This window comes from Charadrius vociferus, unplaced genomic scaffold (assembly GCF_000708025.1).
Source record: "Charadrius vociferus isolate BGI_N301 unplaced genomic scaffold, ASM70802v2 scaffold105, whole genome shotgun sequence".
Lineage (NCBI taxonomy): Eukaryota > Metazoa > Chordata > Aves > Charadriiformes > Charadriidae > Charadrius > Charadrius vociferus.
In genome coordinates, this window is record NW_009648543.1 from 1,321,249 (window position 1) to 1,349,016 (window position 27,768).

General features: G+C 40.0%; 1 protein-coding gene across 1 annotated transcript in view; it reads left to right on the plus strand.

Annotated features, from left to right (window-relative positions):
- The window catches only part of MID1 (midline 1), a 101,848-nt gene that overhangs the window by 65,671 nt on the left and 8,409 nt on the right, over nucleotides 1-27,768 (plus strand). Inside the window, 4 exon segments of the mRNA XM_009885953.1 lie at nucleotides 7,379-7,486; nucleotides 9,453-9,601; nucleotides 13,269-13,396; nucleotides 22,122-22,265. Coding sequence (XP_009884255.1) covers nucleotides 7,379-7,486; nucleotides 9,453-9,601; nucleotides 13,269-13,396; nucleotides 22,122-22,265 — 529 coding nt within the window.

The window sequence follows — 27,768 nt, forward strand, 5'->3', positions numbered from 1 at the left end:
AACGTAAATATAGTTCAATTAAAGAATATTTTCAGTATTTAGGTTCAAAGAAAAGACTAACACAAAGGATAAAAACAATGACTGAAAATAAGTGATTATATGACCCTTTTACTGCATCATAAAAACCCACATCCCTCTTAGGGTTTAGTTTCAAAAACAGCTTAATCTGATCTTAAGCCTCATTGCTGCCCAAAGTCTTCCCACCTCTGTTTCTGCCCTCCCCATTGTGTTTCCCACTTCCCATGTGTTCGTGCAACGTGCACATCAGCCAGGTGAGCTCAGCCCAGCCATTTCCCCAGGTGGCCACACTGCCTTCTGCAGATGGAAGGAAAATGGGGAATACCTTTTGTCTTTTTGGCACTATGACCACGGAGCAGTTTAACCCAGTTGTGAAACTGCGGTTTGTCTCTCAGTACATGTCTTTTCTCTAGTGTGCTTTCCTATCCTGAGAAATGTCAGCTATAGTTCCAACATGATGCTGCATTTGTGTTTTATAAAAACAATGCTTGGTTGATTGAAGCAAGACGAGCCAATGGGCTTTACAGCTGTCAGCAGAAGCATCTCTGGAGTAGCTCTTTGTGAGAACTTTCCAGATCATCTGAGTTTAAGATTTTTTTATGGTTTCAATGGAATTCTTATAAAAACAATTTGTTTGTTTTCCATGAAACTTCTGCTTTTGTTTTGTGATTAGATTGTAAATGTCACTAGAGGACTGCTAGGTATCTTGCCGGTTAGTTTCTCAACAATGAGCTTCAAAGCACAGTGGGACAAAAAACTTTAAAACAATATTTTAATAAGAAACATGAGTATTTCAAACTTCTAGAAAGGTTTACTTTTAGTCTCGATTGGGGCAGATAGTCTTATCAGCCTGACCCAAAGCAGTTTAGCTATTCTGGCCCAATCGATTCTTCATTCACAGAATTCCTAGGTAGCCAGAGTAAGTTGCTGTATTTTTGCACTGACCTTTTTTTAACCTGCTTTGAGACTGCCTCTAAACACAGGTCTCTTGGTTAGAGATAGATGTGGAATGCAAACAAAAACAAAGCCTCTGGCACGCTTGAAATGGGAGATGACCATTCCTTTTCTCTTGCACTAATTCAGAATAAAGGAGTTGTAGATGATCCATTCAGACGGCAAGCTGATTAATATCAGGTATTTCCAAAGGCACAGTTTGTCACAATAGATAAAATCAGTTCTATGCTTAGACTAGATGAAGTCTCAAAAAGCTTTATTCCAAGAGTTGCTTTTGCTCTACAGAAGACTACATTGACTAATCCGTAATACCAAACAGGGATATGAAATGAAAGAAGTTTGAATCCATGACTTTCATTCAGCCTATCCATCCATAAAAAGAAAGGGAAGAAATGTTTTCATAAATGCACATTAATCATTATCCTTTGTATTTCCATTAAATAAATAAATGAAACATGGATGATGGTAGAATATGTCTTCAACATATCATGACTCTACAAAGAAAATTTATTCACTTTCCAACACAGAGTAATTAAAGAATAAATGGACCCCTCTCTTTAGATGACTATAATCCTTTAATTCATCTGGAGACTCTAATTCAAGAAAATGTGTTCCACATGTACGTGACAATGAAGAAAGTGTTCCTAAACTAAACAGGTACCGGCCACTGTATGTCATCATTTTCATATTTTTTTTCCTCCAATTTCTAAGTTTGGTGTGAGAAGGAACATAGGCTCAAAATCTAGGGTGAAATATGTGACAATGATGTTACAGTAGTCAAGTGAGATCATTGCAATTTGATTTTCTGATGGTTTTGTTTATTTGTGAGTATACAATAATTTTATAACCATCAACTCAAACCCATAAAGAAAAGCCGATACCTCTTCCTTACCTGTATGGCCACAGCTGCAGAGAAATTATTTTTTGAGGCATTGAGATAATTTTTAAATAGTAAAGCTGAAACTCAAATTCATACCCCACTTTCCAAAGACCAGACTCTTTCTACAACCTACTTTCTTCCATTTTGCATAACCAGTGGAGGACTAGTAAATAAAAATTACTCTGGTTTTGATGAATTAACCCTAGACAGTGTAGTCTTGAAAAAGCAGGGTGCATCTAATTTGGGGTGTCTTATTTTGCTTGTCATTTAGAGATTATTTGCTAAAAAGACACACATGCATTTCCACGAGTGAACAAATTTGCCTCACCCATAAAGAATCTCAGGGGGTCAGTTTTGCTCCTGCAAGGAAAAATCTGCTGAGACACTAAAAAATCCTTTGATTCCAGTATATTAGTTGGGGAAGTTTCCGTGGGTATGAATCCAGCCCTCTGACACTGTTTGCCTTTGAATTAGCCAGAGAAGCTCCCCTGTAACCTTGAACCTCTAGCCATGTTGTGTGATTTCCCAAACATCTGCTGGGGACTTTGAAACCACCACATTCATTTTCTTATGATCTAAGCTGCAATTTAACTCAGGTCTCTGAAGATGAAAGCCAAGGAAGCCTCTGCAGAGAGCAGAACACTTTCCAAAGCAGTTCTCAGCTTGTGGAGCTGGGAACAGCTGGCCAGCTCTCCCCTTTGGGCCAGGAGGGCTTGTTGTTTCCAGATCCCTGTCAGACATCTGAGGAACCCCCATTTTTCTTTTTTTTTCTACGCCCACTCCCTGAGGCAAAGGCCAGCAATCCCTCCCCATCTGTCTGGAAAACCTGAAAAGAACCCTGAAACTTTTTTTTTTTTTTTTTTTCAGTAAACTGTCTGAGGTCTTCAGTCATTACAGAAATCGAAATAAATTCCCTTCAAAAGCAGCAGGACAAGAATCAGTCCTTGCTTGCTTGTTTATTTGTAGTAGAAAATGCCATATTTTTTGCTAAATTGTAACAAGGCCTCATAGTCAGTTTTACAATAGTTTTGTGGCACAGAATAGGATTTTATGAAAATGATACCAACGAATCACAAAGCTTTTGGTTTGAAGTAGATCTGGACCTGGATTTTTAAAGAACTTGTTGATGCCAAAACTAATTGTATTGACATCAGTGAAATTTTTTACAGAAAAATGTCCCCAGGCCCAGCATAAAGTCTCAGGCAATAGATATCTCCGAATAAGGAGTCAACATTGATCTGGGATGGAGGAAGCACAGATTTAGGTCTGCTCTCCGCATGATTCAGAGCCTCCCACAGCCAAAGTGAGTGACGTAGTCTCCAGACTTTTCTAATGCAGCTCTCAGTCTCTTTTAATGAACTCCTTGGAAAGAGGGCTTGTTTTTAATGTGGAAAAATGTAGAACGTAAAACCTCAAATATTTTCACCAGACAGAACTTGCATTCCTTGGCCAGCCCCAGCTGGAAGTTATTGTCAAGGTTGCTGTTCATCAAAGGACTCAAGCAGAAGGCAGAGCCTTATTCTGGTATTTCTGTAGCACCTGTACAGCGGAGCCCTGCTCCATGCCTGTGGCTCTTTGCTCTGACATATGACTCCCCAGAAACACACAAGTAAATAATATTCAATGCTAATCTCACAAATAGTCCCTTTAGGGCCACAGCTAATATGGTGCACTTAAAGTTAGGCATGTGCTCAATTATAAACTTATTACTAAATCAGAGGCCTTGTAGGCTGAAAATTTGATTAAGGAGTATTTCAAAATGAGAAAAGCCCCCAGATTAAATGGGGATTTTTTTCATACAAAGCTCAGACATATCAAATAATTTTGGCATATTCTTTTCACTTTTAATAAGCTTGTGCAAGCTATACCTTTGGAAATATCTTCAAATGAAGTCTATAAGAGAGTATACTTTTCAGATTTCAAAGAAAAAGAGAAGTCTGCAGTCAGTGTGTAAGAAATCCAAAGTTTTTTTCCAAGCGTTTTGTTTTTCTTAGTCTACAGTTTTTTAAGTTAAGATTTAATTAATACTTCATTATTTAAACCAACCACAGCATTAAATGAAACAACGTTGACTTAACCTTCCTATAACTCTATGTTTCATGACAGTTACCCCAAAGATTAATTAGATCTGCTTGACAAAACGAATTCATGATGTAAGTGGTGATAGAAATAACACTTTGAGTCGAAGCTACTCAAAAATTTCTTCTGTGAAGTGTTACTGTAATTAAGTACCAAAGTCGGCTCTGGTGGGAGCAGACCTCAGTATTGACACAGAAGGAGTTGCGCCCACGTGCAGGGGATGTGATCATTGCCCCTGACTGAGCCCATTTGGGATTCCCCACTCTTTGGTGGAATTTCAATCCACTAGTGAAACTGGAGTTGGGACAGGGGAAATGAGTGCACTGGATGGCTCACTGAAAACCACACTGAAGGGTTTCATGCCAAAGTACAGTGCATGATGGGAGGGTGTGATGCAGCCTGGATGGTGGGATGATGAATGAGGAGGAATAGAAGGGACAGTGATGATTGACTAGTTCTTCTAGGCTCCCTGAGTGGGCAGTGGAGAGACACCAGCACTGCCGGAGGCTTTGAGTGAGCTGCTCCCTGGTGTGTCTCTCCTCATGGATGAGGGGTAACGGTTTTAAATGGAAAGAGGGTAGATTTAGAATAGGTATCAGGAAGAAACTTTTCACTCTGAGGATGGTGAGGCACTGGAACAGGTTTCCCAGGGAAGTTGTGGGTGCCCCATCCCTGAAGTGTTCAAGGCCAGGCTGCATGGGGCTTTGAGCAACCTGATCTGGTGGGAGGTGTCCCTGCCCATGGTAGGGGGGTTGGAACTAGGTGATCTTTAAGGTCCCTTTCAATTCTAACCATTCTCTGATTCTGCGATTCATAGACCATGGTGGGAAGCCAGGCAGAAACAGGTAATGTAAGGAGATAAATAGGCACCTAAAACTGCACAGTGGAAGTACTTTCTACATTTTTACCTACTGCACGCAGATCTCCCCAGCACTTTCAGTACTATCTGACCCCTTGCAGAAACAAATATATTTTCTCTTTATAATTCTGATATGTTAATTAATAATTAAGCCTTTAAAATATGAATTCAAGCTTTAATTTTATCAAGCTTTGAGAAAGTTAATCCAAAACATTAATGAAAACAGGCCTTTGTAAATAAGTCCCCTCTTTGCCTGGAGGACACAAAGTATTTCACATAAGAAGTTTATTTGTAAAATTGGCCCTGGTCCAAATTTAGATACATAAGTGTTTGCTTAATCTTAATGAGATCCATAATGTGCTTACAGGTAAATGCATGTTTAAACATATCGTTGGGAGAAAAAAAAAAAGAAGGCTGAGGCAAATCAAGGGGGTCATCAGACTGAAAAATAACCAAGGGGAGAAATACAGTTTCTTGTCACCTGGAACTGTTCCCTGTTGTTGTTCACCACTAGCTCTTACTAGCCCAATGGAAAAGGTGATGTGGCCCTAGGAGCAATTAGCCAGGGCTGAAGGCTGCTTTACCCTCTTAGCAAAGTGCAAATGGAAAGATAGCTCAGAAATCACTCCCTTAAATGTTTCTTTGTTCTAGATATGATTAGAACCTTTTGCTTTTTTCCTCTGACTCTTTACACATATATGTAAGCTATTTATACTACTGCTGGTGGGGAAGTACATTTTTCTTGTTGTACAGAATGTTGACTTTTCACTGAAAAAAATCAGTCTCCCCCAGAAACAAAACATTTTCAGCTGAGAAACAAAATTTTTCTGGGTTTAGTTTTCTTATTTTTTTGACAAAAGTCAATATTTTCCACAGAAAGCTAATATTCTTGGTGAGGTTTTTTGCATTAAAAACAGTTTCACTCTTTATACTTGTCATGGTTTAACCCCAGCCAGCAACTAGGACCATGCAGCCACTCGCTCCCCCCAGTAGAGTAGGGAAAACAGGGAGAAAAGCAAGGAGAAAAAAAAATCGTGGGTTGAGATAAAGACAGTTTAAAAGAACAGTAACGGAAGAGGGAAAATTAATAATAATAATAAAAAATAGTAAAAGAATATACAAAATAAAGTGATACAACAAACACAATTCGCTCTCACTACCTGATGATCAGCTGCCCATTCCATCCCAAGCTGCAATTGTGGACTAATATAAATATTATTTAGCGACAACTAAATCAATATGTGTTATCATCAACATTATTCTTATATTAAATCCAAAACACAGCAGCTACTAGAAAGAAAATTAACTCTATCCCAGCTGAAACCAGGACAATACTGTAGAAAACTACATGAGCACAGCTATAACGTAGTAATAATAAAGACAGCCAATACACATGACTCGGTAATGTTGCTTGGGTCTTTGTTAATTTGAATCTTTCAGGAACCACTATACAGACAATGAAAATAATAAACAATATTTTCAAGTGTTAAATTCAGCAAATCAAATATTACGAATCATTATGAAAGTTATCAAGATGAAGTAGAGAACATATCATGCCACTGTATGACTCCATAGTTTATTTGCACCTTGACTACTTAGTACAGTTCTGTTCCCCATATGAAAAAGGAGCTGATAGATCTGGCAAAGTTTCAGGGAAGAAAAACAAGGATGACTGAAAGTATGGTACAGCTTTCATACAAGGAAAAACTGAATCACTTAAGACTCTCAAACGTAGATAAGAAGTCCTGCTAGAGGGCAAAACAGTGGTCTATAAAAGCACAAGCAGCACAGAGATTGTGGATAGGTATCAGTAGCTCACTGTCCTTTCCAGTAAAAGCACTTGGGATCATTAAATGCAGCTGGAAGCAGACAGGTTCAAATCCCTCTAAAGGAGGCAGTTCTTCACTTGTCTGTGAGTTAAGTTGTGGTGCTCATTGCTGTAGGATGGAGGGGACACTTAAAGTTTGCAGGGCTTGAAGGAGAGACTAAATAAATCCACAGAAGATAAGTCTATGGAGGATTGGTAATGATGCAGAAATTGTGTCTGGTTCAAGAAGACTCTGAGCTGCAAATGGTGTGAGGATGAGAAAATACTCATGGGAATCATCATGTTTGTTGGGATTTCTTCCTAAGATGCTTTACTAGCAGATGCTGGCAACTAGCAGCAGTGAGAGACAGAATACTGCGCTAGATGGACTGTCTGATCAAGTACTTGTGCTCTTGCTTGCAGTAATATTCACTGCAGTCCCATACACAGCTTGAAACTGTGGTGTGTTAAGAGTCTTCACTTCTCACTGACGTCCGCTATAACTGACATCACTCATTACTCACAGGACCAGGCTTTTCTCACCTGTGTTAGAAATACCTGATGAGTATCTATTTGCAAGTCCTACCTCCTACAAACAAGACATTCAGACTTGTTTCAGTATTTCACAAAATCCAAGACAAGGAAAGGAAAAGAACACATGGATTATACACAAAAGGGAGCAAAAAATGCCAAACCCAACATTTCAGAAATTACAACTTTTAAAATAGAAAAAAGAAAATGTCAAAAAAGGTTTTGCTAATCATAATGGTTTGTTTTATAGGTAAATGCATCCCGCCAAGAAACCAAGCTGATGGAAGAATGTGACCAGCTCATTGAAATAATCCAGCAAAGACGACAAATAATTGGAACCAAAATCAAGGAAGGAAAGGTAAAAAGTTTTCTTCTTTAGATCACAAGTAGGCCAGCACTGCTTCCTCATGCTTATGGCTTTTTGACCTCAGGTATTATTAATACAAATTTGTGAAAGTCCTTATGTAGTACTGGGCTACTGCTACTTTCATGTAAAGAGGAATGAAATATATCAAGATTAGTGTGCTAGACCTCAACAGTCTATTTGGCATTTCTCTTACTATACGTGATTATGATTTTTAAGGATAAACACATAAATAATGTCACCATCAGTACATTATAATAAAATAATGACTAATGAATGATTCCTTCACTATGTTGTATGTTTGACAGTGTTTCCCCCAAAGTTTTCACTTTCACAAAGTGTCACAACATCCTGGCTGGAAATTAACTATATTAATATTTTAGTCTAGATACATTAATTATTTATTAAAATACTATCACATAGAGAATTTGTTTTAGTCGTTGTAATTCTTGAGAATAGGAAGTCTAACTTCAAAAGTTCAAAAACACACAGGAAATCAAATAAAATGTGCTTTTCTAATTACTGTGGTACAATAATTATTAGTGACAAACATATTGAGCAAGAAAAATCTGATATTCAAGTTTCCACACATTTTGCTAGCTACCTGTTAACTCAGAAACACATTAAAGTTGAATTAACATTCTTATTTTCTAGGTACATGGTGTTTACTCTTTAACTGCTAAACTAAGTAAGTCAAATATAAACTCTTCCTGTGTGGGAAAAGCTCAGGAAAAGAATAAAGTCAAGAGCAAGTTAAATGGTTCACGTGGCTGTCAAGATATTCCAATTAACTTGAAATAAAAGGCCTGTAGGCAAGGGCTGACTTTAGCATGTTTGAAACCACAGGTCCTGTATATTGTGTGACAGAACCTGAATTTTCTCATACTGTTAACAAACTATAATTCCCTTCAGTGTGGAAAATGTGGTCTCCTGCATTATTGTTTCAACTCCGTTTCTCTATGCAGCGAGACCAGCTGTGCTTCCAATGAAGTAGAAAACTTTCCATTCATTTGGATTTCAACATATGTGAAATTCAACTCAGCAACCTCACATCTCGTGCCCTAATTGCTGAGATTGGGAACGTTATCTTGATTATAAGTTTGGCTATTTCTGTCAAACCACTCATTTTGCATGTAACTGGGTCTTAATGCCTTTCTAAACTCCAGAATTATTTCATTTCCTTCCCATTTCTTACTCCTGTTCAAACTATGATCCTAATGCGATAACAATGGGAATGACTCCCAGACCTTTCAGGAACTAAGGGTTTTGTTAGCCAGCATTGTCTTTAAATGGAGGATTGACGGTGCCCCTCCCTAACCTTTCAGCTAATGATTACGGTCACATCTACTGTGTTTATCTCCAGCACATATGTTTGCAGTAATAATAATCTGCTCTCCAACAACACTGTGCTTTTGCCCAGTTAAAAACATTCAACAAGAAAACACCCTGTTTGACTAAAGGCATATAATGGAAAGGGCAGGCATGTATTGTTAGTAGAACTGAGCAGTCTTTTTCTGCGAAGTTTTATTTTCAGATTATTTTTAATGAAACACCTCAGCAATAGGAAAAAAGTAGTTAATCTATAAGATGCCTTTAACACAGATCTCATCATTCAGGGAAATGGTTATCTAAATAACCCTTAGTTATCATGTAAGCAGAAATTACCAGGAAATGACGTTTTGTCTGTTGGAAAATAGGCCAGCTGTGCTTGTTTTGGCTCTCCCCTGTTGTTTTCCATGTGGAAAATATTGAGGCAGAAAGGCTGTGCCTGTCCCCTTATTAAAAATGTTACGTGGCTAGTGGAAAGGGCTCACCATCAAGCTAGTGTGAAAAAAGCTCTTGTCAGTGAAGCCATTCATCTTAACTCCCAATTTGCATTCCAGCTTTGCCTCGGAAGTGCAAATGCGATCATGATTTGTGACCTTAGAGATGTGACTGCTTTCTTATGTTTCCACTCAAGGTGGTGAGGTTGAGAAAACTGGCTCAGCAGATTGCGAACTGCAAACAGTGCATTGAGCGCTCGACATCCCTCATCTCTCAGGCTGAGCAGTCGCTGAAGGAGAACGATCACGCTCGCTTCCTGCAAACTGCTAAAAATATCACTGAAAGGTAAAGAAGCCATTCCTCTCGACAAACAGGAAAATCTCAGTTTAAGGCAGATGGGTTGTCGTAGTTGTCGTATTGTCTTGTCCCACCACAAATGTGGTCAAAGAGAGGGCGCTGCGAATTGACACATTCTGCCAAAACTCTACTTTGTGCTGTACCAGAGTGAGAAGGACCTTACTGTAATGATAAACCAAAACATCCCTTTGAAAAGAGGAGCAGTCGTAAAAGAATGCAAAATAAGAGTTGTAACAGTAATAGCGTGCACAAATGAAGGAGGTAGCATGGTTTCCAAACAGATGTCTGGTGCTAAACACACTGGGGAAAAAAAAAAAAAAGGTTTCTGGAGGCTGTTTCCTACTAGGCAATTTTCTACTCCATGAAAAATTCTGAGATTGAGAAAGAAATCAGGCAGCAAGTATATTCCTTAGAAGAAATTTGGAATGATCTTAATGGATTCATATTCTTCACAAAATAGCAAGCAGCAAGGTAACAAATTGTGTATCTTTGGGAACCTGCAACATGCATCTTTGAGGTAGTCCACTCAAAGAGTTGGGAATTCAACAGCCTGGGGTGTCTGGAAGTTATGATAGCGACTGTGTTGGGACCTGGGTGCAGAGAATTTCTACTGCTTCCAGGATCCTAGCTCCTTTTCCATGTTCCGGACATATCAAGGACCCAAAGACAAGGGAGCAAGTCTTTCTAGGAAACTGTGCTGTCAGAATATTTGGTCTGGTTTGAAGTGCAACACTGTGAATACTGAAATACTCCTACTGAATTTCAGCAGTATTTTCTGATTAAAAAAATTTCCATTGGAATTGTCGTCTGTTTAGCCCTCAGCCAGAGAAACAAAAAAAAAAAGGACAACATATCTGGACAATGAAGAAGAAAACTTAAAAAGTGCGCTCATTTATTCAGCTGTTTTTTATCTCTGGGTTCACATTAGATCTTCACATTTTCCAGCTAATTTTCACCTTATCCAAAGAATGAAATTCCCTCCTTTTATTATTTTTTTTTAAGTCTATCACTTACCCTGGGGTGTTGTATGTAGATTTGCTGAATATCAGGCTTCACCAAAGCTATTTAATCAATTTATAAATAAGCCAGCAACACTGGGTTGCTCGTTACAGGTGCAGAGAATTGACAATCTGTTGAGAAAGGCAAGGCAAGGCAGTGCAATGGATTAGGTTTGATCTCAGACTCAGACCCTGGTTTATATTCTGTCATCAAGCTACATTGTGGCACTTTTTTTTCCCAGCTGAAACCAATAGTAAAACTATCGCATGAGTATCATGAGCAAAAAGCTGAAGGTGAGGGTCTGGCCTTTTTTCAGTATTTGGTGGAACAAGCAGGAGGGTAGAAACCTGTGGGGACACAAAGCTTTTTAACTGACTACCAGAGAGTGTTGAGAGAAGCTCCATTTTCACCTTGTAAACATGAACAGTTGCATCATAAATACGGTCACGGGAGAGACAGTCGGAGAGCAGAAATGAGGCCAGCTGAAATATGTGCCCAATCAAATCTAATTCTTGGCTATCACAGATTGCCATCTGTAATGAGATGGCTGTGAACGCCCTGAAAATGAGAGAATCATTTCAAGCAGTGAATAAAGCTGAGGGGTAAAAAACACCAAGTGCTTGCAGACAAATTGCAAGTGGAAAAAGAGGCTAAATCTGATTAATAAATTATTCCCCACAAGTAAGTCTCTGAGTCCTCACATGGTCGGCAATATTTCATTTGCTTCTAGACTGTTCATGTAACAGTCTCACCAGGGCCCTGAGCTCCAGCAGCTAAAACAGTCCCCTGAAATTATGGTCATTGCATTTCTTCATGCACATATTTCAAAGTAATGGTAGTATGATATTCTCTGTTGTAAGCACAACAGGTAACTATGTATAGCAAAGACATTACACACACTACAATGATCTAGGTCGTATATTATTTACAGTGAGTGAAATGCATTTATCCTAGAAAAATCCTTTCCAACCAAGCACAGGGTTAGATAGGGCAAGGGGAAGTGCAAGAGGAAATTCAGTCCTCTGAACCTAATCCGGTGACATGGTGTGTGAGACTGCGAACTGTTGAGCTCACTGAAAACTGACTTTAACGCATGTACTCACAGTGAATCCTTCGCATAGCCACAGACAAAGTCCAAAAGGGTCTGGTCATATGGTTTTCCTCACAATAAATATGTGCTTTATGGAGGTATTCAAAGAAGCTCTTCATCTTAGATACCTGCTTGCTGGTTTCTTAGTAAAACTATTGTTAATTTTGTAGAGGTGTTTGCCCTAACACAGGCCCTACAAGAAATGCATGTCTTTTTTTCCTACTAGATACAAAACACCATAGTGTAATTGCAGATGAATTACTGGGAGGTGGGAGAGAAAAAAAAAAAAAAAAGAAGGGAAAGGGGCCAGCGAATTTTTCCCTCTAAGGAAAAGGCACTAAAAAAAAACCCCGTCTGTACTAGGTTCTACTTTAAACTAAGTTCTACAACTACAGTTGCAAGAGAAACAGTGATAAAAACTGTATAACATGAATTATTGACTAGGCAACCTCCTGAGCTCAGCTTTTGAAAACTCTGCTGAAGACAATGAGATGTGCAGCTCAGTTTGTGACTTTCCTAACTGCATTTTCCTAAAATGCTACACAAGAAATATATGAAAATACAGTTTTTCGTAAGCATTCGGCCTGGAGCCATTTGAGTCCTGTCTATAGAGAAATACTCTAATTTGGGAAACTGTTAATTGAAGCAATCAAAATGTTTTGATCTGACATGTCACGAATGACAGATAACTGACACACCTTGTGTGCATGGTTGTGTGTTTGCCTCCAAACTCAAACAATTAACAAAAGAGGCTTAATAACCTCTTTGCTTAAACAGACCAAACTTTCTGCAAACATATCCAGTATCCAGCTCTCTAGTAACACATATTTTGAGATATCAAGCTGAAGGATCTGAAAGATACATCCTGATGGCAATTTTCTTGTGAGAGCTCATCTCTCTATATTAGTATGTCTGGACAGACAAAAAGTGGATGTAGCTCCTGAAATGAAGTAGGCAAGGAAACTTTTCAGTTTTGGAGGAAACGTAAGTATGCACCCATGCTTTTCAAGGAAAAGCCTTTCAAAATAAACTGTGCTGACATCTGTTTGTTTTATCTCTCCCCTGTGCTTTTTGAAGTTAACAGCGGTGTGCTGTGCTGAACAGCTGAGGAGGTGTGGGGAACTGCACCAAGCCCTTGGGACAGCAGTGCCAAGGAATGCCTGGAGCAAGAAACTGCTTGGGAAAACAAGGGTTGGGAGAGATGCAGCATCTGTCAGGATTGTTTAAAACATATATAAATATGGTGTTATTGCTACTTTGGTTCAATGGGTGACTAGAAAGAACAATTCAAAGTATAATGTTAGTTTAACCAGTATTTTGTTAAAAGCTTATCTGACGCTGCATGTGAGGCAAAAGCTAAGTAATGAGAGATTTTTACCAGAGACTTTACTCGCAAAAATAAAAGCAGCAGGAGAAGCTTTTAACTTAAAACCGTATAACTAAAATACATGTAAAAGTTTTTGTCAAGTTTTTTGAGAAGTGGTAACGATCATAATGATCAGCTCCTACCTTGATGTGAAAGTTATTGTGTCTTGTGTGCTAAAAGACTTTTTCTTTTCATTATAGGGTTTCCATGGCAACTGCATCCTCCCAGGTTCTAATTCCTGAAATCAATCTCAACGATACTTTTGATACGTTCGCACTCGATTTTACCCGCGAGAAGAAATTGTTGGAATGCCTTGATTACCTTACAGGTAATTTTTTTTCCTCAAGGTGCTACTATTACATGTACCTTATAAAACAGTAGTGATAGGATTTTCTTCATTCCTCTCTGTGGCCAGTTAACTTTGACTGCCAGGTGCCCACCAAGCCACTCTCTCACTCCATCTCCTCAGCAAGACAGGAGGAGAAAATAAGACAAAAATCTTGTAGGTTGAGATAAGGACAGGGAGATCACTCAATTATTACTGCTACAGGCAAAACAGACTCAACTTGGGGAAGATTAATGTAATTTATTGCAAATTAATTCTAAGAGTAGGGCACTGAGAAATAAAAACAAAACTAAAAACACTTTCCCCCACCTCATCCTTCTTCTTGGGCTCCACTTCACTCCCAACTCTTCTACCTCCTCCACCTGAGCGGCACAGGGGGGCAAGGAATGAGGGTTGCGGTTAGTTCATCACATGTCGTCTCTGCCGCTCCTTCCTCCTCACGCTTCTCCTCTGCTCCAGTGCGGGCTCTCCACAGGCTACAAACCCGCAGGAAGAACCTGCTCACGCACCAGGTCCAAAAGCTGCTCTAGTATGGATCCTTTCCATGGGGTACAGTCCTTCGGGAATGGACTGCTCCATTGTGCCATGGGCCCTGGTTCCTGCCAGAAAACTTGCTCCTACGTGAGCTCCTCTCCAGAGGCTGCAGCTTCCTTCAGGGTATATCCACCTGGTCCAATGTGGGTCTTCCACAGGCTGCAGTGTGGATATATGCTCCACTGTAGTCCTACATGGGCTGCAGGAGGGCAACCTGTGTCACCATGGTCTTCTCCACAGGCTACAAGGGAATCTCTGCTCCAGTGCCTGGAGCACCTCCTTCCCCTCCTTCTTCGCTGACCTTGGTGTCTGCAGGGCTGTTTCTCTCACATTTTCTCACTTCTCTCTCTCCCAGCTGCTGTGCAGCCTTTTTTACAATTTCTTAAATATGTTGTCACAAAGGCACTACCAGCATCAGTGGTGGGCTCAGCTTTGGGCAGCAGCAGGTCTGTCTTAGAACTGGCTGTGTCTGACATGGGGTCAGCTCCTGGTCTTTTCTCACAGAAGGCACCCCTGCAGCCCAACTGCTACCAAAACCTTGTCACATAAACCCAATACACCCTCCCTCTTAATCCTGAATACATTACCCCCAGCAGCCCCAGAATGCCCCAGGAAGCATTAGGTGCTACAGAGCACACCTGGGATGCATTTCCTGCCGTTTCTCCTTGCATTCCTCCCCACCACGGTGTGGACAAGTGGGAGTGAGAAATGGTTGAAAGCCACCGCAGCAGAGTGAAATGAAAGAACAGCTGGAGGTCAGCCTGGAGCAGCCAGAGGAGGGAGAGTGGGGACCAAATCCCATTTCCTGTGGAACGGATGCTCCACGCGTTGCCCTCTCCCTTGGGGCTGCCTCCTTGCTGTGGCGGATTGCAGCCTGGCAGATTTCACAAGAGCAACCAGAAGCTGTTCAAGCAATCAACATCAAGGGCTCAGTGATGAAAGAAGTTTTCTCATGCCGGTGATACTGTGTATTTCCCCCATCACAGAAACGGAGGACCTCGCTGTGTCTGGGACTAGAGAGCACGCAGCGAGCTCTGGGGCAGGGTGTGGGATGGGTTCTCCGAAGAGCAGAGCCCCAGCTCACTTAACTGAGAGCTTTGGCCTGAAGAAGCTTGTAGGATTAGACTCTTACTGAAGGCCTGAGTAATGTGCGATCTCAGCGTATATAATGACTCACAAAGAGAAACAAATTACTGTAATTTAGGGTGTTTTGATTTCAATGCCAGAATTAGAACAATTCATTCCAGTTCAATTGAAAACAGAAGAGACATGGGGTAGGTTTTCATTTTGCAGTGTCTTTAAGCATCTGCTGTTAACAGCAAGAGTTTGCAATGAAAGGCACAAAACACTATTAGGAAAGCACTTGAAAACACTTCCTGGGCCCATTCTCTTAGCCTGGCTTGCAGGAGATACACTCATGTTATTTCAGAAGAATGTGAGAGCGCAGAGTCTCCTCATTGCCAGCCACTGGATCACTTCCATGCAGAGGGCTGGCTTCTGGCTTTTCCTCAAAGGAAAGGCTGAGAGAGTTGGGTTTTTTTCAGCCTGGAGAAAAGAAGGCTCCAGGGAGACCTTGTTGTGGCCTTTCAATACTTAAAGGGGGCTTATAAGAAGGATGGGGACAGACTTTTTAGTAGGACCTGTTGTGATAAGGAGAGGGGTAATGGTTTTAAATGAAATGAGGGTAGATTCAGACTAGTTATAAGGAAGAAATTTTTTGCAATGAGGGTGGTGAAACACTGGAACAAGTTGCCCAGAGAGGTGGTAGATGCCCCATGGCCGGAAACATTCCAGATCAGGTTGGACAGGGCTCTGAGCAACCTAATGTAGTTGAAGATGTCCCTGCTCATTGCAGGGGGTTGGACTAGATGACCTTTAAAGGTCCCTTCCAACCCAAACTGTTCTATGATTCTATGAATACGTGAACAGATTAATACTGGAAAGAACAAGGCTGTCTGCATGCACAGGACAGCGCCACCATTGCCTGAGAGACCTGCGGGGTTCTTGCTATATCTGAAAGAGAGCTTTTATCTGCAGGGAATTTCTGTATCACTGTGTGACTGGTGAATGCAATCAGTGTTTAACACATACTCGACTAAATAATACACAATACTAATGTGGTGAGAGTAATTTGAAGGTTTTATACAGTACCAGTGCAGCGTTATAGTGTCTGACTGTCCCCAAAGTCTGCTGAAATTTTGCCACCATGTTGAGGATTCCCCCCCAAAATTATAAAAAGCCAAGGAAATGAAAGGAAGGATTAAGAAAAAGCCAGGCTCATTTGCCCTAATCTAGAAATCTAGATGTAAAATAATCAGCCTCCACTTCCTTTATAGTCAAAGAGGAATAACCACCTCATTTTAAGGCATATATATCAGTCAGTTGACTCCATTCTGGAGGTGCCTATTTCTCCCGTACCCTCCATGCTTTCTCCCCTTTGCACATCCCACGTCAGTAGTACCAGCCTAATTGCTGTGCACTGCAGAAAAGGTTGTATCTACACCAAAATGAAGGGTAGTCTTGCTACAGGGTGCAATGCCAAGAAGATCCTTTCTGCATCCGTCATGCTGGCTGTGCCATTTCCACAGCTCCTTCTCTGCCTTCTTCCTACCTCATCCACAGTCTTGAAAAATTGCTTACAATGCAGTCTAAGGGAACTTGCAACTCTATCAAGCAGTTTAAATGTTTTTTCCTAATTACCATTTTTATCCTTGCCCTTGATGCCCAGTGAAGAACAGTTTTAGCTGGCTCAGTCTTTGTACTGTTTTTCTTCACATTAATAAATAGCTTATGGCTGCAATGGCAAAATCCAAAACACATGTCCAAATTATCTGAGCATAAAATACAACCTATGTGGACAGTTAAAATAAGTTTATATAGATATATATATATATATGTAATATATATGTGTATATGTATAGTCCCAAGAGTCAAATGTACTTGATTATTCTCTATTGTTCAGAAACTCTAAAGAAAGATTTATTTTATTTTACCCCTTTCAGATTGATGAATGGAATCTTCATAGATCTTAAACTGAAAACTCTGTGACAGAGTGAATTGGGCTTTACTTTTATCTTGTTTCACAGTTAAGTAAAATGAAGACCATTTGTAAGCCCTAGTGGTATAGCTGTGTTCTGAATCAAGTGGAGGATCCTATATTATATCAATTGTCTGTACTTCTGAAGAAAATGTCAAAGCCTGAATCCCAGCTTCATTCTGTCTGCTGTCTGTTGCCTTCAAAGCAATTGACCTTGGTTGTCTTCTGGAGATTTTCTTCTCCTTTGGTTCTTCCCAGTGCACTATTTGTCAGATCTTCTTCACCCTCCACCTCCCCAACCATGGTTTTCTATGTGGCATATTGAAGTTTGCATCTTTCTTTCTTCCTAGGCTATTTCTTTCACAAATATAAATTCAACCAGTTTGTGCTTATCATGTACACAGCTGTCTGTCCAAAGCTTCTGCTATCTAAATGAAAATCTCTGATATCTCACTGAAAGTTGCCAGCCAGACATTGAGATGTCAAGCTCAGTATAGTAAAACAATACTCTTAATCTTCCTCTGACTGTTCTATCCTCTGTATATATAGCCTTGATGTCTCTTGAAAGCTTTCTTATCTTGCCAGTTGCTCAAGCTTTTCATCTGGAACTCATCTCTTTCTAAGATCCAGGCAATGCATATGACTTGCAAACTCTCTGCACAATATTACTAACATAAGGACTTTTTCTATCCATTGTGAATCAAAAATACTTGTTCGGTGTCTTAATACTTTGAAATCAATTGCAGCAACATCTATTCTTTGACCTTGCAATTTGCCCTGCTTCAGAAATCCCATCTGAAACAATGATACATTTTCTTCATCCATCACTTTAGCTATGACTGTACTAAGAAATATGCATTGCCTAGCATATACAAGCAGTTTTTTCACACAAAACCAACATAATTCTAGAAACCCTTCACAACTTGCCTTTCCTCTTAACTCTTTCAGTATTAAAAGATCAAAAACCACGTCCAGCCAGCTAGTCTCATGCTTTAGGTGTAATCTCTTCTCATTCTGTTTTTTAACAGTTTTGTAGACATAGTTGTATGACTAACCTCTTGATGCCAACTCATATGTGGCACGTTACTAACACATCAAGTTTGTATCCACATCTGATCTAACTGTGCCTTTCAGGCTCCTGCATGCTGGTTCAGTCTAGTGTCACAATACGCCATGAAGCCAGTAATGAACAGCTGAGAGAGGTTCGAAGCAGCTTCCTCAATTCCTTCATGTTCATACCAGCAATGTCGATATTTCTAGCACCATTAAGTCAAGGAGGAGGCTTAGATCTTTGTTTTTTACTCAGTATCAAAATCAGGAAGGAGTCCTTACAAAGTCAATCACCCCATGCCAGGGAGGTGGAGACCAAGCAAACAAAAGAAAGTTGAGGTGGTTTTAGTCAATCTCTGTGACCTTGAGCTGAAAGGATTTAGAAATAGTCTCAACAGTCACCCAGGAGCCACTGCGTGCATGCCAAGATTCACCAACGAGAGGTGACAGTTTCCCTAAACTGCCTCTCAGGTGCATGGACCATGTAAGTGCTTTCAGTCTGCCTCAAATTAAATGCCACACAGATGACACTGAACAGAAGGTGGGTTAGACTAAACCGTTTGAAAGGGAGTAGATATACTCACAAGGTCAGTTACTTCTGGGAACAAATTTAAGAAACTTCTTTTCTAATATTTGTTATTGCCTTTCAGGCACTTCAGATGTGGTTCCTGACTATTTAAGTGTGCCTGCTCACTTTTGAGTTGAAGTCACACAAACAAACTAAAACAGCCTTCAGCAATGATTTCGCTCTTGTCAGAGACTGTTGATTCATGAATGCAGGCGGATGAAAGTCAATGCGACTGAAGCAGTTACCACTCCCAGATGTTTGCACCGGTACTCTGTGGAGATTGCCTCCCCATGACCAAAGAGAGCTGTAGATGTTAGGAAGCAATTCCTTAAACTGCTGCAGCTTTCATTGTGCCTTGCTAAGTCTGCTGGCACTGATTCCAGGTTCCCTCACTGCTCAAGGCTGTAAATTTGGGCTTTTCAAGAGCTGCTTCAATTTTTTTTCAGCTCTCCCTGACATTGGGTAGCATTTTGTAGACAGGAGGCTGCCAATAACTGAATGCATTAACAGCATCAGCTGTCAAACATCTCTCTTGTTGCTGTTGTGAGTCAGTGCTCCATCCTCGCCCTGAAATGGATGGGAAGGGCTCATGGGCAATCACTGCTTCTCCACTGGGAAACAGTACCAAAGGGTGGATATGAGGTTTTGTGTCTTCCACTGCTGTGCTGGAAGCATACTGGGTTCTCTTCCTCAACAATGGTGGAGTACACCTGGTGGTGGAAGGTGCTGGTGCAGCCCTGAGATGCTCTGGAGTCTCTGCAGAGCTTTCCCTGTGGCACCTGAGCTCTATAGAAGTACTAGCAAATTTGATAAGCAAATCACACACTATCAGATGTATTAATGAAGATAACAAGAACAAGTGGCCTCAAGTTACACCAGGGTAGGTTTAGGATGGATATTAGGAAAAAGTTCTTCACAGAAAGGGTTGTTAAGCATTGCAGCAGGCCGTCCAGGAAAGTGGTGGTGTCACCATCCCTGCAGGTAGTTGGATAGACGTGGTGCTTAGGGACATGGTTTAGTGGTGGTTTTGGCAGTGTTAGGTTGATGGTTGGACTTGATGATCTTCAAAGTCCCTATGAACCTAGACAATTGTATGATTCTATGATAACCGATTAAGGTCAGTCTCTTCAATTGCATTACGAACTTACATTCTCCAAAGGAATATGTGCTGTGGAATGATAAATTTGGCAGCCAGGTTTCTACATTATTTTGAAAGCCATAACAAACAATTAGCATGCAGACTTCCCTGTCTGTCTGCAGGAGGAGCCGGTAAATTTTGTTTTGCTCTGAGTGGTTTATGAAATGAGTGTTGCTGAAGAGCTGAGTTTCATGCAGTATAGTCTCAGTGTGGGTGTGGGTTAATCATAAGAGCAAGAGAAAAGATGTCCTGCTCGGGTCAAATCTCTTTTTTTTGTCATTCTCATTATATGAAGGCCTGTAAATCTCCAGCCATAAGGCCAGCCAGGTGTGCATATGAAGAGAGAACTTAGGCTGTCATTTTCAAAGGAGTTGAAGACACTTAGGTGCTATTGAAATGCAGTTTACAGTTCATTAAACCTTCAGTAATTGTTGCTTTCCATAAATTAATATTTATTATTTGTGTTGTAGTAATAACAGGTGAATTTCTCAAGCAAAAGGATTTGCTGTTAGGTGCAGGAGGTGACTGAAGACGACTTTGAATACTAGCACGCAAAAAATGGATGCGCTTGTATATTTGTAATTATTTTTTTTTGCCTTTGAAGGACAGGCAAAATATGAAAATGAAGCCTCAGCTAGGAAAAAAAAAAAAAAAAAGAGAGTTTCAGTAGATTGTTTTGCTGATTACATTTTTGAAATGTAGCTGGTAAGACCAGTGCAATACTGCATAGATTTCACAATGGTTAGTTGGCCTCAGTTAGTACCCAACCTCTAAACTGCAGCACGAATCTTTCCAGAAGATTGCAGGGTTTTTTTCTCCTCCTTTTGTTTATGTTCCCCTCCTGAATGACTGTTCTTATTTTAGTTCATTTCTCTCTCTCTTTATTAATACCCATCTGTCCCAAGGGTTCCTCTGCTGAGAAAAAAAAAAAAAAAAAGTCATTGGTAAGCTTCCGTGCTACAATATTTAGAGCATCACAAATCACGGTCATATCATGAAACACATTTGAACGTTTCCTTATGTCCCTTGGTTGAAAGACGCTGCTTGGAAATGCGCCTGCACTTTAATCCTTGGGAACTTACATCAGTAAACCAGGGATATGAACTATAAAAAATCTTAATGGAAAGTAAAATAGATGTTTCATAAAAATAAGTTGTTGCAAAAGTAAAGGTGGAAGGGACCTTTTGTTGAGGCCATTATTTGTGGCTAACAGAAGCTAAAGAGCTGACAGCAAAAATACCATTCAGAGTTGCCTTCCTTTTCCTTTAATTCAGGCATATTATGGTTGTTTCAGCTTGAGTGCCCTCCTTCCTCACTCTGTGACAGCTGGAAGGAACACTGTTAAGCACAAGGATTTTTTTTATTTTTTTTTTTTGCATGATGATGGCATGTAAGGAAGATGATTAGGAATGAGGCTACCACTGAGACAAGCATGCAGGAAGGCCCACCAGTCTTTGAAAGAAAGGCTCATTTGTTTCTTATTTAGGTGCTTGGCTTTGTAGAGAATGCAAACGAGGAAAATTTAGACCTAAGAAGTTTGCTTCAAGTTTCACTTAAATAAACGTGTGTGTTAGTATGGGAGAAGAATGTATAGCTTACTACAGAGAGATTCTTGTGTGTTGATTAAAAAAAAAAAAACCAGAGGGAAAACTTTTTAATAAAGTGTTTGGGTTCTTGTCTAGAATTATTTAATTACCAATGATATTGACGCTTAGGTTATAATAGCCATATAGTCACGAATTTACGACAAGAGCTCTTTACGTAAGGGTGAAAAAAGGTGAGTTGTATAGCCAACAGAAATTATATGCATCTATATTAGACGGGACAGCTAGGAAATAAATAAAAATTAACTTGAAAAGATTAAGCATGAAAGCATGAGTGTTTGGAGGCTTCCCCCAAATTATATTTTTTAAATACCACTTGGCCAACCTCTGGTAAGATAGGCTAGGCAAACACTGCTTTCAAGTCTACAGTGAAGAGTGTTGACTCTCCCTATTGATAAATGCTTCAATGAAACTTTGATAATTTCAGTGTGATGGTCAGAAACAAACCTAGAAAAAATAACTCGTCGGTTGTCCCCATTAATCACAGCTTAATGTGACCACCAACACATCACTTGTGCTAGGGCAACTGAAACTAAAGCTACTTCAATACAAAATATTTTCCAAATCTGGAGTTCCTAGGTGGTTATATTGATAGAAAGAATTCCTTTGCAACAATTTATTGATAATCTAAGTTACTACTGGAATTAGTGAAAAGTTGCTGAAAAGTCTGTTGGACGGTGTAGCTGCAAACTCATACATCAGATGCCCTAATCTCAGGTGTGAAGGGAAATATTTTACGGATTGTGTCAGTAAGCCTCCTCTGTTGTATCTCACAGCTCCCAACCCACCCACCATTCGAGAAGAGCTCTGTACAGCTTCTTATGATACCATTACTGTCCACTGGACGTCGGATGATGAGTTCAGTGTTGTCTCTTACGAGCTGCAGTACACCATCTTCACCGGACAAGCTAACGTTGTTAGTAAGTATAAACCTTCCCTTTTCTGGTTCTGTTTCTTCATGGTTTCTCTGTAAACCAAATGCCTTTAAATATAAATGTAGTCACATGTCAAGAACAAAAGGAAAAATACTTTCTAGGAAGATTTAAAGCCAAATTTTTAAATCTAAACCAATAATGATTTCAAACAGTTTTACAATTCAGGATTCATTCAGTTAATATTTATTCTGTTTTCTGGGAGTGCCAGGTATTGAGAGCTTTTGAAGACTAAAATCTGCACGTTTCCAAAGGCACAAGTACTGTCCATGTTAACAGGGCTTACAGAAACTTTGGATACAGAATAATTTGGATTGGAATGGACCTTTAAAGGTCATCTAGTCAACCTCCCCTGCAATGAGCAGGGACATCTTCATCTAGATCAGGTTGCTCAGATTCCCGTTCAGCCTGACCTGGAATGTTTCCAGGGATGGGGCATCTAGTACTTCTGTGGGCAACCTGTGCCGGTGTTTTACTGCCCTCATTGCAAAAAATGTCTTTCCTATATCTAGTCTGAATCTACCCTCATTTGGTTTAAAACCATTACCCCTCTTCCTATCACAACAGGTCCTACTAAAAAGTTTGTCCCCATCTTTCTTATAAGCCCCCTTTAAGTATTGAAAGGCCACAACAAGGTCTCCCTGGAGCCTTCTTTTCTCCAGGCTGAAAAACCCCAACTCTCTCAGCCTGTCCTCATAGGAGAGGTGCTCCAGACCTCTTATCGTCTTTGTGGCCCTCCTGTGGGCCTGCTCCAACAGGTCCATGTCTTTCATGTGCTGAGGGCTACAGATCTGGACGCAGTACTCCAGGTGCAGTCTCACCAGAGCGGAGTAGAGGGGCAGAATCAACTCCCTCAACCTGCTGGCCACGCTTCTTTTGATGCAGCCCAGAATACAAATGGTTTTCTGGGCTATGAGTGCACATTGTTGGCTGATGTCCAGCTTTTCATCCACCACTATCGCCAAGTCTTTCTCAGCAGGGCTGCTCTCAATCCCTTCATACCCCAGCTTGTATTGATACTGGGGGTTACTCCCCACCCGAGTGCAGGACTTTGCACTTGGCTTTGTCGAACCTCATGAGGTTCACATGGGCCCACTTCTTGACTTGTCTCTTGTATCTTACGTCCCTTGTTGCAGACATAGCCACAGGGACAATGACCTCATTTCCATTGTCTGGGCTAGTCAGACACTTGGGAGCCTGTGTTGAACTGGTCATTAGTTAGAACTGCAGCCCCATTGTCATTTAGATACCCTTGACAACTGGACCTTTGTCAGAAATATAGATTAAGTCCTTCCCTCTGATTTTTACTGTCTTCAAGGCTACAAACATTGGTCTCAGTTAATACACTGAAGGCTAGGGCAGCAAACATCAGTGGAACAACAATTATTATGGTAACTTTGTTTCACTTCAAATGATTTTGGACAACACACTGTAAAATTTAAGACTGCTGGGAAGATCAAGTAACCTTCAACACATGCTCCTACATCTGAGCAAGCTGGATACTAAGAAGGTCTAATAGTGATTTGGAACAAATCGGAGCACAGTAGGTAAGGAAGGAAAAGCTTTGCTGATTAGTCACTGCTAAGCAGACAGGTCTTAAAGGTAACAGTGCGTTGCTTGTTTTCTGACCCAGTTTTTTCTATGGCTTTATGCAAGTTAGTTATTGGAACTATGTGTGAACACAGCAGCAGAAAGGTATGCCATTTCCACACCTTTGTGATGTGGGGTTTTACTTTTTGCTTACCACTGAATAAATAACAAGGTATTTCATTTTTTAGGCTGTATTACAGGTTTCCCACGTGAAGGCAAAAGCTTTGATGTGCAAAACATGTATCAATTAGTCTTCTTTCAGAGGTGCAGTATGATAAATTTGGGGTATAGCGTGAAGTGCTCAGTGTGCAGTCTGAACTTTCATTTTATCACTTTGCGAAAATAGTGTCATTAAAAGTTTGAAGAGAAAACAAATCAACACTGTAGGAAACCTTTTTTTACAAAATCCTCTGAAGACCTTAAATGGCAGAGAAAGAAATGAAAGAACTGGCTTTTTTTTTTCTTTCCTTTTTTTTTTTTTAATGCAATAGCTCTTACACAAATATCTTGGGTGTTAGTTTCAATTTAATTGAAAGCTATAACATTCACCCAAATTGAATACGTGTATATATAAGTATATGTGGAAGGGTTTTCTAAATGTTTAAAAGCTTTTTTTTTTAATCTCTTTATTTAATGTAGACTTGAACACTTCCAATGGAGATGATCCCGCCAAATCTAACTGCTACAGATCTGCCCAGGTTTCTAACACAAGGGATTCTCCCAGTTCATTCCAACTTCCAGTGGTATGGGAGATTTGCCCACTAACATCCTGGTTTTACTCAGAACACTGCTTGGGCATTTCTTCACTGTGTTGGATTATATTCTTTGTCCTGCAGAAGGGTCCAATATCCCAGCTTTTATAGATGACTTTCCAAGATTGTCCGTAGAATATCAGAGTGTATCTTAATAGTGTCGTATAACACAGAGGGCTATTTTCACTCTAAGTGGCATTAGCAGGCGCGCTGCAGCCTTCATGTTTTGATGAAGTGAAGCTAAGTGATTTTTTTTTTTAATCCTGTTTTAATGGAATAGATTTTGGATTAGCACAAATTTCTTTCTATTTATGGCATTTGCATGCTGTTGCACATAATTATTTTTTTAATTTATTTCCCTGTCACACCCCAAAAGTTTTCCATTGGTATTGTGTGCTGCCTGTAGCAGATAATGTAAACAGGTTTATAGATCGCCTTCAGTTCCATGTTTTTGCAGCTATGAATTAGTCACAACGGAGTAGCTAGAGTACTGCATTAAACCAACAAGCTTTTTTCCCCCCTGAGACAATAGGAATCACTTTGCATACATACCCACCTACCGTGCTAATGGAGGTTGTTATTTTGGAATCCGTTTCTTAAAACCACATAGCCAGACTGACTGTGCTTTCCACTCTTCAGTACATTTCCCCCACCAGAGGCATATATCATTCAGAGATTGCTAAGAATTCAGTAACAAAAACAAGCAATGCTATGTTTTTCTAGTGTATTTTCTATCCAACATAATCAACTATATTCTTTTTTATTAACTGAAAAATTGGAGAGTTAACATTTGATGGAAAAGGTCCAAACAGAGTATTTCATTTTGAATCCTATTTCATACAGGAAAGATTATTTCCAAATGTGGCCAAACTGCTTGGCTATTAAATGCTTGGCAGCCCTGTTCTGTGCATAAGAGCAATACAGAACTTTAAATTAAGCAGGCTTTTACTAAAGCAGTTGTTCTCAGAGTTATACCATTCACACATTTGCATTTCTGAGAGGTAGCTAATCACCTGCAATCTGAATATTGTAAAGGCTTTTAAAATGACTTTGTCACTAGCTAGCTAACATGCATTATAATTTCATTATCCCTTTTCAATAAATTTTCAAGTAATTATTGACTATGCATTTTTTCAACATCATGGAATTGCTTTAGAGTGCTTCAGGAAGGTTAAAATTTAAACCTCCAGCTTTTTACTAGCTGCAATACAAGATGTCTTCATGAAAAACACATCTCTCTCTTCAAGACAAAAAGCAGTAAATAATACTATCTTTCCTGGTAAATGGAATTTAGTTTAGTAAGTTTCATCAGCTAAATACTGAAATTCACTGTATTAAGGATGCAGTGTACTGTTAGAACCTTCCTAGTGTTACACGGTTACTCTTCTTCTAAGATAGGGTGAAATTTTATTGAAGGATCTAAGACATTTAGGAGCCCGAGCTTACAACAGAAAGTTTATAATTCACCAATTAATTTTTGAATATTCTAGCTTTTGTCTCTTTCTGGAAGTTTTATTTTATTAAAAACAGATTCCTTACAATCTTCAGATTGCTACTGAGGATTTTAGTGAGTATGGCACAAAAGCAAGTTTGGGATAAAACCAAGAAAACTTCTGCCTCTTGAAGACTATAAAAAAAGTGTATTTCTTTAAAAAAAAAAAAAAAGCTATGTGTTTTGCAGAAATCCTGTGTACATTATTTTCTTTCACATGGGAATGCAGAGTGGGGGTGGAGAGCTATCTGTTACCTTCACCTACTGTATTTGTTCTACCAATTTGAATTGGTAATAATTTATTTAAATAAAGCACTTTGAAATAATTAAAATACTCAAGAGATTAAATAACCTTCCCATGACTTTTGTGCTCCTCTTTCAGTTTTCAAGAAGATATATTTTATTAAAATCTACCAGTGTAAATTTTAGGAGGATTTACACCTTAGGATTTTTCCCATCTGTTTTTTAAAGTGCATCAACAGCCAACACCGGGGAAATAGTTCTACAAATTATTACCTCCAGACTCTGAGTAACTTGTTTTGAAAACTCACACATCCTGTACGGACATCACTGTGCTCACTGCACCATTCCAGGATGTAATTTACATTCTCTACATTTTTGTAGGCTACAGTTTTAAAATACATTGTTTTACCACCTGCACAACCCTGTAAAAAGCTCTGGGTTTTTGAAACAAGAAACCTGAATGTAGCCTGGATTAGGAGTGGGTACAATAGAAGACCCTTAGCTCCTGCTGCCACACCAGTGAGGAGAAGGTGTGTGCTTTTCCACTTAACCCGCTGCCACCGGCAGGGAGCTGAGGGGGCAAATGCTACCCTCGGATGCCCACATTACCCGGCTGCTTGCTCATTTCCCTATACTTTCTTAATCATCTTCTTTTGTATTCAGAGAAGAAAGGCTGTCCTGACAGGGCAGAACTGGAGACAAATTCTTTTGATGTTGTGACAAAATATTCTTTCATACCTAAATGCTTAACTTGGCTGCCACTAGTTACTATTCCCCATTCTGAAGGATTTTGACCTTGTGGATTGACACCATCAAAACTTGATTCCCAAGACTTCTAGAATCAAAGTTCAGTTTAAAGCCTATTATCAAATAGCTCACAGTCAGGAAGCACATGGACACATCACTGAGCCCCTAGGTGCAGAAGCAAGAGCCGAGCTCATTGGGACAGCAAGGTTTGTCAAGCAAAGTAACCGAGTTAGTCACTGCACGTCCAACATTTATAGTACACCAGTAGTCTGAGGTGCCTCATACTGGAATCATAGAATCATAGAATGGTTTAGGTTGGAAGGGACCTTGAAGATCATCTAGTTCCAACCCCCTGCCACGGGCAGGGACACCTCCCACTAGACCAGGTTGCGCAAAGGCCAATCCAGCCTGGTCTTGAACACCTCCAGGGATGGAGCTTCCACAGCTTCTCTGGGCAATCTGTTCCAGTGCCTTACCACCCTCAAAGTGAAAAATTTATTCCTAATATCTAATCTAAATCTACCTTCTTCCAGTTTGAAGCCATTCCCCCTCATCCTATCACTACATGCCCTAGTAAAACATCCTTCCCAATCTCTCCTGTAGGCCCCTTTTGTGTACTGGAAGGCCACTATATGGTCTCCCCAGAGCCTTCTCTTCTCCAGGCTGA